Source organism: Populus euphratica, unplaced genomic scaffold, assembly GCF_000495115.2.
Source record: "Populus euphratica unplaced genomic scaffold, PopEup_1.0 scaffold22.1, whole genome shotgun sequence".
NCBI lineage: Eukaryota > Viridiplantae > Streptophyta > Magnoliopsida > Malpighiales > Salicaceae > Populus > Populus euphratica.
The window spans coordinates 2,045,123-2,060,433 of record NW_011499863.1 but is presented as its reverse complement, the minus strand read 5'-3'; the positions used below and the strand labels follow the sequence as shown (position 1 = coordinate 2,060,433).

The following is a 15,311-nucleotide window of genomic DNA, read 5'->3' as shown; positions in this document are numbered from 1 at the left end:
TGTCAGTGTCTGTTCCTTGGCCTCTTTTGAAAACCGGTCCATGGTCAAAACCTTCAAGAATACAGAATGCTTCGTTATTGTTAATATTAAGTGATGAAATACGAGAGCTATCATGTGATGATAATGGGAATTCGACTTCTGACTTAAAAAACTTACTAAATTAAATGAAATATAATACATTATTTTATAAGTAAATGTTTGATTAGTATTTAAAAAAAAAAGTGTCCAGATAAAAAATAATAATTGGTTGAAAAGACTGAAAGATGGATATAAAATAAAATTATTTTATAATAATTTTATCTCTTTTTAAAACACAAGTATAAAATGACATGTACTCTCTAGTTTTATTGTTTCTATATTTTTTTTGCTTTGAAAAATATAAAAAAATAATATATAAGATATTTTTGTTTATTTTTATTGGTATATAATTTAAAGTTTTTTTTAATGCAGGTAACATATATTATTTTATTTTTTTATTAATGTAAATACTTGAATCAGTTTTTACACATCACAACTAATTATATGATCTTAAAATTAATAATTATATAAATTTTAAATAATTATCTTACAAGGGACCACGGGATTCAACCTAAAATTATAAAACCATAAAACAAACTTTTTAATTCCAAATCCTTCTCACTGTAACAACTCCCAGATGATTACAGCATCTGCTATTGCAATTACAGAAGTTACTGAAAAGGCCATGGGAAAAAAATATAAACAACTAAAAAAAATTATTTTATGTCGCTTTTATGTTATTAGCATGGCAGTGAGTCTTTTAAACACGAACTCTGACCAGCCAGCCACCATACTTAAAAATCCCTTTGCATTAGAAAATATCTCATTGGCTGAAAAGGAATTATGCTTCAAGCAGACGGAAAATCCCCCTTGTCCTTCCCTCATGTTTTCCCTTGCCCGCTTTGAAGATTGCTGTTTGAATAAAAAGGAAAGAAAAGTCTCTCAGCACTCGCATTTAAATCCTTTTTATTTTTAAACACAGCGATTAAAATACTTCATGTGAGGCTTTATATATTCAAATAAAGTGCATATTTGATACTGTTTAACATATATTCTAGTGAGTGTTTATAAGTTTGTTAGCTTTTATTTTTTTATGTGTTTTATTTAAAAATAAATTAATTTATTTGTTTATATTTTAATATGCTAATGTTAAAAATAAAAAAAAAAATTATATATTTTTATATAAAATATAATTTGAAAAAATATAATGTACTAAAATACCAAAATACTAAAAACGCTATTTTGAACAAAAACTATTTCAAAAAAATGAATTTAATTTTGAAGCAAAGTACGATGACCCTTGCTTGTAAACAAAAAACACATCTACTTCTCCGTGGAGTTTATTATTTAATGGAAATAATAGTTTTTCTTGGTATTCTTTAATCACACAACAAGTATTCTATATTTATTTTTATGAAATTATATTTCAATATTTTTATACAGCTTATTTTATCATATATATTATTATTCTAATAATTTTTTATAGTTTTTTGGATAAAAAAATCACTTTCACAGGAAAAACGTATATATATCACATTTGTTTAAGAAATAAAAAATTACTTTATATATATAAGAATATTTTTAATAATATTTTCATGATAATTAATAATCATTTTATATCTTAAAAGTACAATTAAATAATTTAATAAAATACTAGTTAATTTAAAATATTTATAAGCATAACAAGGTAACCGATTATAAAAAACAAGATGGCTTGAAGAAGGGCCTCACCTTGAGAGTTCCATTCAACGGAGCCCAGTCTCCAAACACAACACGAAACCAACTTCCTCTCTGCCAGAACATGTGGTCCGCAGCCACCACGTGTCCCCTCATTTCTCTTACACGAGCGGTCGTTAGTTGTTCGTCCCGTAGTGTCTTTCTACCTTTGTTTGTGGACTCCACTCTCTTCTCCAATCCAAGAGGAGATCCCTTCGAATCTTCCTCCGTTACAAATCCCCCCCTCTCCATTCTGCTCCGCTTCAAAAAAAGCGAAAATCAGAAAACACCGAACAGAAAAACAAGAGACGACTCATAACAATAACAGAAACCTTGAAAGAAAATGAGATCAATGAATTCGCGTTTTTTACTCATTGATCTACAAAGCTCATGTTATTCAGCTCGGCAAATCCCACTATCAACAACCCTCACTTACCTCTCAACAATCACTTCATCATTTCGTCAAACACGTGGTGTGCAGCGTCGAATTGCCTCCTCAAAGTCACCCACACCGTCGTTTGTACGGGCTCCGGAGATACGGAGACCGGGGGATCGGTACAGGACAGGAAATGAGTCGGTGATCGATTTGGAGAATTCCGCTTCTACTTCGAGTTCAGTGAATAGTAATAGCGAGTTGGATTTGTTTCTTGAATTGTTGCCGTGGAGAATGAAGAGTGAGTTATCTCGGCACAGAGAGATTGGTGAGTTGATTGAAGTGGTAATGGATTTGGGAAGGAAGCCTATTGCCAGATTTCCATCTGGGGATTTTGTCATTTGTGAGCAGCCAGTGAGGCATGAGGATTTAAAGCATGCTATATCAAAGGTGATAATTAAGAAGGAATTTAATCGTTTGTTTTTCAAGGTTTTGATTTGATTGAATTTATACGTAAGTTTATTTATTGGTGTCTTTATTAGTTTGTCTGTTTTGAATGGAAGATTATCTAAGCAAATGATTTGATTACTTTTTTTATCGTGACATTGCTTTATTTGCTAGACTTATTTTTTTATTTCTATCCTATGGTTGCATTATTTGTGTGAATATATAATTAAATATTACCTAGTTGTGAGGTTTGACACCCTTTTAGCCTTTTTATATATGAAGCTTCTCTGTTTGTGTTATAGCTAATTAGTGACACTGTGTGCATGTGTATGCACTTTTTGTAGTGCAAATCCAAAACTGTATGTTTTAGTTAAGCTTGTGTAGAATGAAAGTGATCCAACAATGCCTTTCTGTCGAGGAATCTCAATAGTGACATTTGTGTGATTGGCTATGCTGGTTATTGATTCATCTACATGAAATATGGTGTTAGCGTTAGGATTTTGTTGGGAGGAAACTGCAGTAAAACTCTTGTCTGAAGTTAGTTGTTGTTTGTGATTAGGTTGGTGATTTTTCTGATGACAACCGTTCGGGTATTGATAGTTCTTTGCATCGTATAAGTGCCATTCGAAACCGTAAGATGCAAATTATTGGCCTTACTTGTCGGGTTGGTCGTGCTATATCTGGAAGTGCTGAAATTATCCGTGACTTGGTTGAGGGGGGGAGTTCTATCTTGGTCATAGGTCGTCCAGGAGTGGGTAAAACAACCTTAATCAGGTATTGGTGTTTTCATGTTTTTAGAATTGAGATGCTGAGATGATTTTCATTTTGGAGTATTATTTAATGGATGTTAGATTGGTACTGCTGAACACATGCATGTGTATAGTTCTTGTATAACTCTTCCATTAAAAACTATGTAATATTGAGAATTCTTTATACTAGTTATGATAATTTATCCCATTTCACTTGCCATTTTTATTTTTGTTTCCTTCAACTTTATATGTTATATCTATCATGAACTTGGATCCCCATATGTTATGCTCTGTAATGGGAAAACTGGAAAAAAGAGAATAAATGGAGATAGTCTAGTCATTCAAGTTTATAGAAACTCTTAGGATAAATTTGAGAGATTGAGAATTCAAATCTTTTGAGGTGCTGAGAATTCAAATATTTTCATATAACCCTGTGTTAATGCCTGCTTTCTTTTGTTCTTTTTTCTGGTGTGCACAGAGAAATAGCCAGAATGTTGGCAGATGACCAGCGAAAACGTGTTGTAATTGTAGATACATCAAATGAAATTGGGGGTGATGGGGATGTTCCTCATGCAGGAATAGGTTGTGCAAGGAGGATGCAAGTTCCAAATGTTAATATGCAGCATAATGTGAGCATCAAAAAGCCTCATTGCTGTGATATTGCACAAATCACTAGAAGCTTCACTTGTTTTATACCATCACTCTATGAACTTCCATGCAGATCATGATTGAAGCAGTTGAAAATCATATGCCCGAGACCATCATAATTGATGAGATTGGAACAGAGCTTGAAGCCTTAGCTGCCAGCACTATTGCTCAACGTGGAGTTCAGCTGGTTGGAACAGCCCATGGAATGACCATAGACAACATAATAAAGAATCCTTCTTTGCAGATTCTTGTTGGAGGCATAGAGGTATGATTAGACCTTTTTTATTTAATTATACAATCTCATGTTGATGTGCTTATACTTCTACCAAGATTATGCTGTCTGTTGACTGTGCCATCAACATAATTTTTACTTGGTTCCACTTTGTATGGTGTCACATACATATGGGATCCCTGTGCACAAAAGTTTCTGATTAATCTGATGTTTATTCATTTGTGTGCAGAGTGTAACTCTCGGGGATGAGGAAGCAAGGAAAAGGAAAGTGCAGAAGACAATTCTTGAGAGGAAAGGACCTCCAACATTTACATGTGCTGTTGAGATGATAACTAGAACAGAGTGTCGTGTTCATCACAGATTAGATGCTACAGTAGATGCTATATTGGCTGGTATGTCATATTTTAAATTGGGAAGCTCTTATTACACAATGTTGTACCCCCATAACTTCTTTTCTGTAATAGGAAAATCTCCTCTGTTTGAAATCCGACACGTAGATACTAAGGGTGATGATTCTCTTAAGTTAATTCCAATACTTCAAGAGAACCTTATAGAAGAAAGTGATGATTCTCTCAAGTCCATTTCAATACCTCAAGAGAACTACGTAGAAGAAACTGAGGTGATAGCTAGTGATAAAGAAAGATGTGATGAAATTGAGTCTGATGAGGAAGATGAAGATTATCGTCCAAAACGATCCAAAACATGGAAATCCAGTGGAACTGAGCGCAAGAGGAATTCACCAGTATGCGTATACACTTGCAAGGTAAACTAGTCAAAGTTTCCTTCCTGAAGTTTCTTTGCTTTGTGACTTTTTCGAAGTTGCTTTTAGGGAGTAAAAAAAAAATCAGAGCAGGTAGTTTTAATCTTTTATCAGATTTCAAAAGAATATTTCCAAGAGTGACAAACTTCCTGGTAATATCAAAATTGAAAGATGGCATTGACAATTATTCTGTTGTATTTTGTTGTGCCTTAGATTGTTGATTCTGATCTACTACAAGTGGCAAAAGTAATGGCGATAGAGAATGAGATAGATGTGACTGATGACATTGGAGCAGCAGATGCAATACTAGCATCCAGTTCAGAAATGAAGCAGAACCCATGGATCCGTGGTGTTGCTAAATACCACCATTTACCTGTATTTGTTATCAAGGTATTGCTCATCGTTTGTTCTCATTCAATTGTGAAGTAGTTATACTTGTTACAACATGATATCCTAACAACTTTGACTATTTATGTTCGAACTTGGAACAAGCTCCCATTAATGATGATATATTTACTTGCACGCCAGCTTTGCTTTAGGATCAGAAATGTTCCATAGAAGGTTACGAGTTGCGATTAAAATTTTACCCATTGAAAAAATATTGCAAGAATATTGAAATCTTCCTCTATTAACAGATGGTGTATATTTAACGTTATCATGGTTTTGCAGTCAAATACCATGGCACAAATGGTGAAGGCACTTCGTATGATTCTTGGAATGGAATCGCTTGGCTCTTCATTACAACAGCCACTCAAAAGTTCTTTCGACATAGAAATTGAAGATGATGCACCAAAAAGGAAACCTACCTTGGAAGAGATTGATGCCTTGGAGGTGCAATTCCTTTGAGCATTTTGCTTTCTGTCTTCTCAATTTGTTTCATAAAATCCAAGCATTCAGGTGTTGCATTCTTGTATGAACTCCTCTCCTCTCTTACAGGAGGTTCGCCTGGCAATTGAGTATATTGTCATCCCTGGCGGAGAGCCAGTGGAGCTTCTTCCTAGACGCTCTGAAATAATTGCTCGGCAGCTAGAGCTCGTGGAAAGCTATCAGTTAACAGCAGAAAATTCAGGCACTGAAGTTAACCCTAGGTTGCAGATTCTTCCCATGAGGACAAACAAGAAAACAACATCTAGACGTCCAAAATCTAGTTCAACTTCACAGGCAGTGACAAGCTTGGAATCATTAACTGGAAGCAGTGGCACTAGTGTCACCAGGCTGCCCCTTCTTCCTGAATAATCTACACCACCTTCCTAATTCTTACAAATTTCATTGCAACCACTGGTTGATACATGTTCATTTCCTGTACAGTCGTGTAAATTATGTATCTCTTGAGATGCAATTATTTAACGTTGTTAATGTGTAATTCTATTATTGTCACTGTTTCATCAAATGGAAAATCATAATCTCTCATTGCAATTCAGACCATATGCCATGTTGTCATTACAAAATCTATTTCACATACCCGAATCAGATGCATCTTATCTCAAGTTGACCATGTAATCGAAATTTCCTTCGAACCAACAATTATTGCTTGTTTTATATGAACAGGGTGTTTGGAAACATGATGTAAATTATATTTTTTAAAATTTTAAATTTTTTAAATATTTTTTTTTATGTATATTTTTTTATTATTTTTATATTTTAATGTTAAAAGTAGTTTATTTAAAAAAAATTATTTTAATACATCTCTCAATAAAATTTTGTTGAATTATCACTGTTACAACTTCAAATGTACTGTAAATATGAACAAAAACATTGAGTAAAAGAAGCCTATAAAAATTAATTCTTACTAAAACAAAAACGAGAAGTTCAAGAGAAATAACCTAATGTTGGAACACATGAGGGTTCGAACAGACATCAACGCTGTTCCATACACCATCATGTCTCCGTGTCAAATTCCTGCAAGAAAAAACCGCCAGTTATGACATTATTTTTTTTACAACAGGAGAAAAGGAGAAATATATTTAGATTAACTTATATCAATTTAGATGAAAATACATTTCCTAAACAATAATAATAAAGACAGAGTCCCACAACATTAATCTTATAGGTTATTGATAAATAAATTACATAATGAGATGTTAAGTTTAAATTTCAAATTCGAGAATCAGTGGAAAAACTAAACTTATCGAATTTACTTCTGTTTAGTGATGAATAATTTAAATTAGAACTAAAAGAATTTATTATTTTAAATTCAAATTCCATGTACAAAACATGAAAAAGGAGAAATTATCGTGTTTATAAATTTTATAAAGTTTGTATGAATTTAAATAAAATCTGTTTTTTTTTTATTTACATCTAACATGCTTTTATTATTATGTGGGCCATGAGTACAGGCCCGCAGTAAATTGAATATAAGCCCACGGTCCAGGGTCCATCTTTAGGAAGATGCTGATAAGGTCTCTCTCAGAAAACAAAAAAGAAGATTTTTTTAGGGTTTCCACGCGATCGCACAAAAAAAGGTAACAAATTTCTTCTCTTTCCTTCTCTTATTTCTTGTTTCTTGTTTCTCTCTTTCGCCTGTTCAATTTCTTGCCAAAAAGGGGATCGTTTTGCGCAGTTTTTATATGATATAGAGAGAGAAATGGCCGGAAAGGAAGAGAACCGGATATTTGTCGGAGGTTTGTCATGGGACATCACTGAACGGCAGCTCGAGAATGCGTTTGATCGCTTTGGAAAAATCGTTGAGAGTCAGGTACGGTTCTTTTTTGTTCTTTTCTTAAGAGATTCTGTTTGGCTGGTGAGAAAACGAGGGAAAATAAGTTGTGAAAATTTGAAATTTTATAGGTCATTTCAATTAAATAAATAAAAATCTTAAGAGAGATAAAGTGTGTTTGTCTCTGTGTTTTTTTAATTATTTATTAAAGTTTCTATTTGTTTTCTCGTTGATTTAGAGGATAATAATTATAATTTCTCTGAATTATCTTTATAGTTCCATCTTATTAATTCTTTCCCTTTGTTGTTCTTGGTTTGCTGATTTATGATCTTTTGAGATGCTGTGTGTTTAGAGATATTTTTCCACCAGAGTGGTTGCTGAAGCACAGCGACATTTGTTTGATGGGTTAGATTAGTTTGGTCGGATCCTTATTTTAATTTTGCAAGCAAGGATGTAGCAGTGGTTTCTGGATATGTGGAATTTTGAAGTTAATACACCTGGCTTTTTTTAAAAAAATGGCTATCGGGGTAAAGAGTTGTTTTTTGAGGAAGATATGTTGTTGGAAAAGGTGGGAATGAACATGATTGTGGTTTTTCTGGTTAAGTGATTGATTGGCTTTGACAGTTACAGTAGATCTGGATTCATGGATGATGTACTGAGGAGTCTACCTGAAATGTCATTTACACGAAGAGCTTTATTTATCAAGGATCACGTACATTCTCTTTCAGATGGTGTTTCCCATGCTAGTTGGACCAGAACCAGAACATCAAAAAGGTTTTGGGAGAAGATTTTTCAAGCTGGACACTTGTCTATGCGGTTCTTTCTTGGATGTTTCTTAATGGGCTTTTATGTCATGCTTTCATTCTCTGAGATGCTCGATGGTTACCTAGTGCTGTTTGATTATCACTCTATGGTATAGCATCCGGGAAATTTCTGTTAGGACTTCTATGTCATCTTGTCTCTTTGCCGTTTGACTTGACTTTTCCTCCACTGATAATCAGAAATGCTGCATCCCTTACGTTCTGACCTCTTTTGTTATGGTGCGCATGTGCAAATTTTGACTTTGATATGTAATTTGGGTGAGATACATTCATGGTTGTCCCAAGTATAGAAACCTAGTTCTGATGCATCATCATTCTTGATGCTGCAACTCATGTGAAGCAGTTAAAGCTGTCTCTTTCTGCATGGAAATGGATCCTTTTACCATGTAGTGCTGTTCGAGTTGAGGTTCCAGCTTTTCATCCTTGCATTTACTCCTCATCTTTGAACTGCATTCAGCTTCTTGCTTATTACCGATAACAAGATTTCTGTTGGTGGACTTATCCATTCAGTGTTCAGGATAATTTTTCAGACCATGGATATGGCTCGTTAACATTGATTAAATCACATACTGCATCCTGCATTCCAGCATATGTAGGTCACCCTGTTCGTGGGCTTTGTTTGTTTGTAAATCCCTTGCATTTACTTGTGTCTGTTGGAAGCCTCAGGACTCCTATATTGTATTTATTGCTTTGATGTATCGGAACTGCATTCTGCATGGAAGAGGACAGATTCAGTGCCTTCTTGGCAATACAGAATTGGGTGCCTTGTAGCTTGCCAGTGACTGTTTTGTTAATCTAAAATCTGCCTTTAACAGTTAGTAGCAGAGCTGTCTATTCTTGGAAACTGGAAATGCTTATATGTGGATCTTTTCAGACCTGCACATTGAATATATTTAGTTTTTAGCTGCTGGAGTTGTTTCCTCTCTCTCTGTCTCTCTCTCCTTGTTTTCACTGTTCTTTATCCGCTTTGTAACTCCAATGGAAGGAATGGGCATAGGCCACCTGCTGGCACAAGCACTGAAAGTTTTCAACATTAAAGCACCTGACAGTAGTCCTAGTTCTCTGGTTTACAAGGTTTCACCTGAGTGGACTTGGACAAATCCTCGACTGCATGACTGACTATTTGAAACAAGTTTAAGAAGTCCTGCTGTTTGTCCATTCATTGCATGGCAGATGCATTGACAAAAAAATGTTGTTTCTTGATTGCATGGTTGAGTTGATTCTTTTGTCAGCTTGCCAACGGAATGATGAGCTACTGAAGAAGGATCCAGAATGATGGAAATGGTCATGTCCTTCGGTTTTGGTGAAGGATTGATTAGTTTGAGATGTTTCATGGTGGATAATTTGGTTTTATGAGAGCCATTAGACTGATATGATGTTTAAATTATATTTTGGGATTTTGTTTTAGTGAGATTTGATGACCTAGGCTGGAACACGATCATATTCAGTAGAATACTTGCTGGGATAACCATATTTAGTGGGATTTTTGATGAAGATTGATCCATTCAAGTTTATGGAAGTTATGCGATGGTTATTATGGAACCCCTATCTTGGATTCTGTGGAACATAGTGGTCAGAGGTCTACTTGCTAGATATCAGTTACTGTTTTGAAGATTCTTCTGATTTCCTTAAGAACTCTTTGCAAAATCAAACATTTGGGATCCCTTACTATTCCATATAACAAAGTGAAAGTAAGTTATCTACCTGACTATCAGTCATCTTGTTCCTGATTATTTTTTCATGCAAATCAATCTCTTGCTGTTTATTTTTTGATCCCACCTTTCCCTTTTTGTTGAGAGAAGATATCACACATTTGATAGCACATTCTAAAATCAATCACCCAGTCATGTACTTTAACTTATGTGCTTTTGCATCAGTATTGCAGGTTTGCTTACAGATGGTGAACTGAAGTTATTTTTGTGTTCTGTAGTTTTAAGTTGGAGTGATATTCGTCACCCATTATTGTTACTTCCTGAACTGTTTTGTTGTCCCAAATCCACTTCCTTTTGTTGTCCCAAAATTTTTCCATAGTTGATAGTCTAATGTCAAGATTTAAGAATAAAAATGAGTACTTATGAAGTGTATTCAATGCTGGTCCTTGATCATTGTGCTGAAAGGAAAATGGACCAACATAGCGAAATAAAGGGAGTAATGTACTGTGTTGGTACAGTCCAATCTAAAAGCTCTCTCTAGTCTGATAATTGTTTTAAGAGAAATAGTATCTCCTAAATAGCATGAGACAGCATATAGGATCCTCTTATTCTCTTCATGTAATAATCCAATCGCATCAGCTGGTGTTCTCCAGCATGTTTCACCTGAATTGATTGATCTTTCATCATCTCCTGCTTCAAGTATGCACAGCTTCAGGTTTTCCTGACACTGCTAAAATGATAAAGTGAATTCACTGTATAGCAGTATATATATACATTCTAGCCCTTCATGTTCAATATGCATCAGATAAAAAGTGTTTTTGCATCATCCTTTGCATAGTATGATTATTGCACTTCAGCCACTGCCTGATTTTCTTACATTCATATAATTGCCTGCCGTATCACGTTTTCCTATTTGGTGTTTCTTCAGGTGATGTTGGAAAGAGATACAGGCCGTCCACGTGGATTTGGCTTTATTACATTTGCGGATCGTCGAGCCATGGACGATGCTATCAGAGAGATGCATGGACGGGACTTTGGCGACCGTGTCATCTCAGTGAACAAGGCCCAACCTAAAATAGGAGGAGATGATTCAGATCATGGCTACAGGGGAGGCTACTCATCTGGAAGCAGGGGAGGCTATGGGGGAGGAGACAGACCTGCTGGACAAGATGAGTGCTTCAAGTGTGGGCGTTCAGGGCATTGGGCTAGAGATTGCCCTTCAGCTGGTCGCCGAGGTGGTGGTGGAGGTTTAATCTCTTCGCGTTCTAGGTTTGGAGGGGCTGGAGACCATGGGGATCGTTTTGGAGGAGATCGTGATCGATATATGGATGACCGCTATGATGGGGGACGCTATGGTGATAGGGATCGTTTTGACAGTAGAGACAACAAGTATGGGGGCCGTGATCGTTATGCTAGCGACAGGTACCTTAAGTTTTTGAGGATTTGAAAATGCTAGAATGGTATTGTGTGCTTGGTCTCTTTATCCTTAGTATTCAAGTAATTGCTTGCTTTTATCATTCTGTCACCCCTAATATTTAATTTTGTCGTTTGCTTTAAATATGTGTGTTGGAATTCGATTGTGAGGCTTTACCCTTTTCGTATTCTAGGGACATCCCTGGACGAATTCATTTATCCAGTACCTTATGTAGCATGATGAACTAGTTATGCCTTTTACTTCTCATAAACAGTGTGGTTCTTAATTCGTAAAACATGCAGGTACCCACCAAATGGAGATCGATTTTCTGGGGATAGGTATGGTGGGTCAGATCGCTATGCACAAAATGGTTATGGCAAAGAGAAAGGCTATGATAGGGATGTTGGACCACGAGGGGGCAATGATAGGTATGGAAGTGGAGGGCCTCAACGCAATGATAGGAGTAGCTACAGAAACAGGCCAGGACCTTATGACCGCCCCAGCAGAGGTGGACACCCATCTTCTTTTGAGCGCTACTAATTGTTTGCTTGTGGTTAGTGTTATCAAACTTGTAGATCTGTGCTGTATTTTATGTAATCAGTTTGAACAATCTGTGATGTAGGATGGATGGCCTGTCTTTAATTTTTAATCTGTCAAGTCTTGTGTAGGATGTCGCAATTGTTAAAGGTATGGCCGGGTTAATAGTTGCATTCAGATCTGATTTTTTGGTTGGCTTCCATTTTGAACTTAATCGAAACCGAATGAGTGCATATGCAAACTATATCATCCTTTTACTGCTGCTTTTTTACCTGAAGGGACCAAGTTACCGTGATGCTTGTTTGCTTGGCTAATGACTGTTTGTTTTATAAAGTTTATAATATGTGTGTTAACAATAATAATAATAATAATAATGGTAAAACTACCATTTGGAGTGGTGAGCTCTTCACTGAACTCTGTATCTTGCCACAACGAGTCGGGTTTGCATCTGACTTTATTTTTCGATCAGTGGAAGCCTGATCTGATCAATGGTTATGTGGTGTATTAGTGCTTTCGGTATTCGATATTGCTTAATGTTTTTTCGCAACTGATAAAAATAGATTGGCTAGCTAAATAACATTATGTATTTTTTGCACTGGATTTCACGGGTAACTGTGTTTTAAATTTTAATTTTATAGAAACTAAAATAAATTTTTTTTAGCCGGACATTAATTCTTTTAAAAAAAAACCTCTGTAACTAGAAGTGTATTTTTAAAATTGTAAAAGTTATTACAAAGCTATATACAAAATAAAAAAGTTATTTAAAAAAAAAGAAAAGAAAACCCTTACCATGAGCTAATGATCTTTTTGGCCTTCAGAGAATTGAACTAAATTTAACAGTCATCTTAGGTTTTTAATTAGCTTAATCAGTTTATTTTTTCTATTAATTTATTTCTTTGACTTCGATTGGTTCGAGTTTCTGATAGATTGGGTCTGGTTACTATGGGTCTTACAATTACACGTATGAATGTGTGTCTGGTATCAATATCAAGATATGAATATGTTATGTTGTATTAAAAAAATTATAAATTTTCTATAAATATATCTATATAATATAAAAATATATTTGGAACCAGGTTCAATTAGGTTTTGGATTGTTTTTAATAATATCCATACTTTATTTATTACCAATTAAATAACATAACTGTTCAAAAAATATTCACTCATTCGGTTTGAATCTGAACAAGTCGTATCTATAAAATTTGGATTAAATTGACATTTTTATTGGGTAGGTTCATGGGTAATGATAGTTTTAAATTTTGTTGAAGGTATCATCTTTTTATCTTTTTTTTTAATTCAGTATTGTTTATTTTTTAATTTAAAATTATAATTTTCAGTTAATATAAAGAAAATAAAAAAATAAAAATTTTAATTTATTTTTAAATAAAGATTTTAAAAAATATTTTACACTAATAATAAAACTTACAGTACGAGGGGAAAATCCCACCGTTCTATCAATCCAAGATATTCAAACTTATCTCGTCAGTCACAATGGATTTTTGAGACTTTTTTTATTTTTTATTTTTTTGTGTACAGATCGATCGAGAGTACAGCAACTAATAGCAATAAAAAAATGGGCAAACGAATGAGTTATGCTTGCTGCATTTACAGGCCCAAAAGTTCTCTTAAAGGTGAGAAATTCACTTTCCTTATGTTCCATCGAGCACCGAAATAAGCGATTTTTTCCAGATGAAGAAGGAGAACTGGCAATTGGCATGAATTGCTGTACCGAGGGTAGCTGAAGTGTCCTTCAAATAAGATAAGATCATGGTTGCTTGTTTTTTTATTTTAAAAATATTTTATTAAAATTAATATTTTTTAATTATTTTAATATATTAATATTAAAAATATTTTTTTGAAAAATAAAAAATATTATTTTAATGTATTTCCAAACAAAAAAATTTAAAAATAATTATAATCATACTTTAAAAAACATTCTATAAAATAATGTCTACAAAAACTTAAAAATTCATTGATCTATCTATTTACCAAGACTTAGAAATTACATCAAAATTTTTATTATTATAATTTTAAAATATAGACAAACTTCTACTATCCATAAATTTATGTTATCCTAGTTTTAATGTGTCCATTGGTTGTTTGAATTATATAATTTTTTTTTAAATAAAACAAATAATTAATCTTGTTTACTCTTGCAATTCAATTCATCCCAGTAAAAACAGTCACAACCATGTTGATTTTTTTTTGTATAAAATAACATTATTTATTAAAATTAAACCATCAAATTTATGACTTGAACCAACCATGTATCAAATTTTAAGATTATAAATTTTATAATTTTTTAAATTATATAAAATTAAACCATCAAATTTATGACTTGAACCAACCATGTATCAAATTTTAAGATTATAAATTTTATAATTTTTTAAATTATATAAAATTAAACCATCAAATTTATGACTTGAACCAACCATGTATCAAATTTTAAGATTATAAATTTTATAATTTTTTAAATTATATAAAATTAAACCATCAAATTTATGACTTGAACCAACCATGTATCAAATTTTAAGACTATAAATTTTATAATTTTTTAAATTATACATTAATTTTTTTATTTTTAAAAAATAATTTTTAATTTTAATATATCAAAATAAATTTTAAAAAATTCACAAACTTTTAAAATCACTCTTTCTACACAAAAACAAACTCTTGTGACGATCAGCCATGAATAGACCTGTTTCAAATTTTAAGACATCTAGCTAACTGGTCACTCATTTTTATTCCTATTTTGCCCATGCAAAAAGGTCAAAAAAAATGAATACCATCCCTGAAAGGAAGGTCACTAGTGTAAATCAATAAATATTCCTTCCAACAATTATAACTGCCGGAGCTCAGTGACCCTCACTCACACCAGACACGCTTGTACGTTGTATACAGAACCCAAACAGTCTCTCTGTTTTTCTTTCTTCTATGCAAATCTTTTTCTCCGTATTTGTTTTTCTTAAAACGAAAAAATAAAGACAAAACCCTGACTCCTTGACATTGTCACGGCAAAATGTCGTCGAATGGGAAGGGTAAGGCCGTTGCTTCCGGCGGAGGAGAACGGAAACGTGGCAGTGGTGGTGATGACGATAAGACTGGTGGTGGAAATAAGAAGAGGAATCGCGCGGTTCTTCGAAGATGCAGCTGATTTTAGTGATCGCGACAGTGATGATAGTGATCTTAATTTCGACATTTAAGGTTTAAAAAAAATTCTCATTTCGGCTTATTTTTATGTTCGACTCTCCTGGGGTCTTGAGCTGGTAAAGCGGTGGCGTTTTTAAG

The 15,311-nt window shown here is 33.8% G+C and overlaps 3 protein-coding genes across 4 annotated transcripts; 2 read left to right on the top strand and 1 right to left on the bottom strand.

Moving 5' to 3' along the window:
* Positions 1-750: 750 nt before the first annotated feature.
* On the bottom strand, positions 751-2,000 carry LOC105125593 (uncharacterized). Its single transcript, XM_011026106.1, has 2 exons — positions 1,750-2,000; positions 751-930 (listed from the first exon to the last, which is right to left on the bottom strand). The coding sequence occupies exons 1-2, from the start codon at positions 1,984-1,986 to the stop codon at positions 751-753; spliced, it is 417 nt and encodes a 138-aa protein (XP_011024408.1). The 5' UTR covers positions 1,987-2,000.
* On the top strand, positions 1,945-6,363 carry SPD1 (P-loop containing nucleoside triphosphate hydrolases superfamily protein). The gene is made up of 9 exons (XM_011026061.1): positions 1,945-2,557; positions 3,114-3,328; positions 3,782-3,932; positions 4,025-4,216; positions 4,413-4,575; positions 4,648-4,946; positions 5,157-5,333; positions 5,613-5,774; positions 5,880-6,363. Exons 1-9 carry the CDS (start codon positions 2,078-2,080, stop codon positions 6,177-6,179), a joined length of 2,139 nt encoding a protein of 712 aa, XP_011024363.1. The 5' UTR covers positions 1,945-2,077; the 3' UTR covers positions 6,180-6,363.
* A 1,003-nt stretch (positions 6,364-7,366) lies between these two features.
* LOC105125546 (glycine-rich RNA-binding protein RZ1C-like) lies at positions 7,367-12,267 on the top strand. Of its 2 annotated transcripts, XM_011026059.1 has the most exons (4): positions 7,367-7,405; positions 7,504-7,638; positions 11,001-11,494; positions 11,789-12,267. In XM_011026059.1, exons 2-4 carry the CDS (start codon positions 7,528-7,530, stop codon positions 12,024-12,026), a joined length of 843 nt encoding a protein of 280 aa, XP_011024361.1. In that variant the 5' UTR covers positions 7,367-7,405; positions 7,504-7,527; the 3' UTR covers positions 12,027-12,267. The 2 variants fall into 2 exon arrangements, with proteins under 2 accessions (XP_011024361.1, XP_011024362.1); XM_011026060.1 differs by lacking the exons at positions 7,367-7,405; positions 7,504-7,638 and adding an exon at positions 8,224-10,111.
* The last annotated feature ends 3,044 nt before the right edge of the window (positions 12,268-15,311 follow it).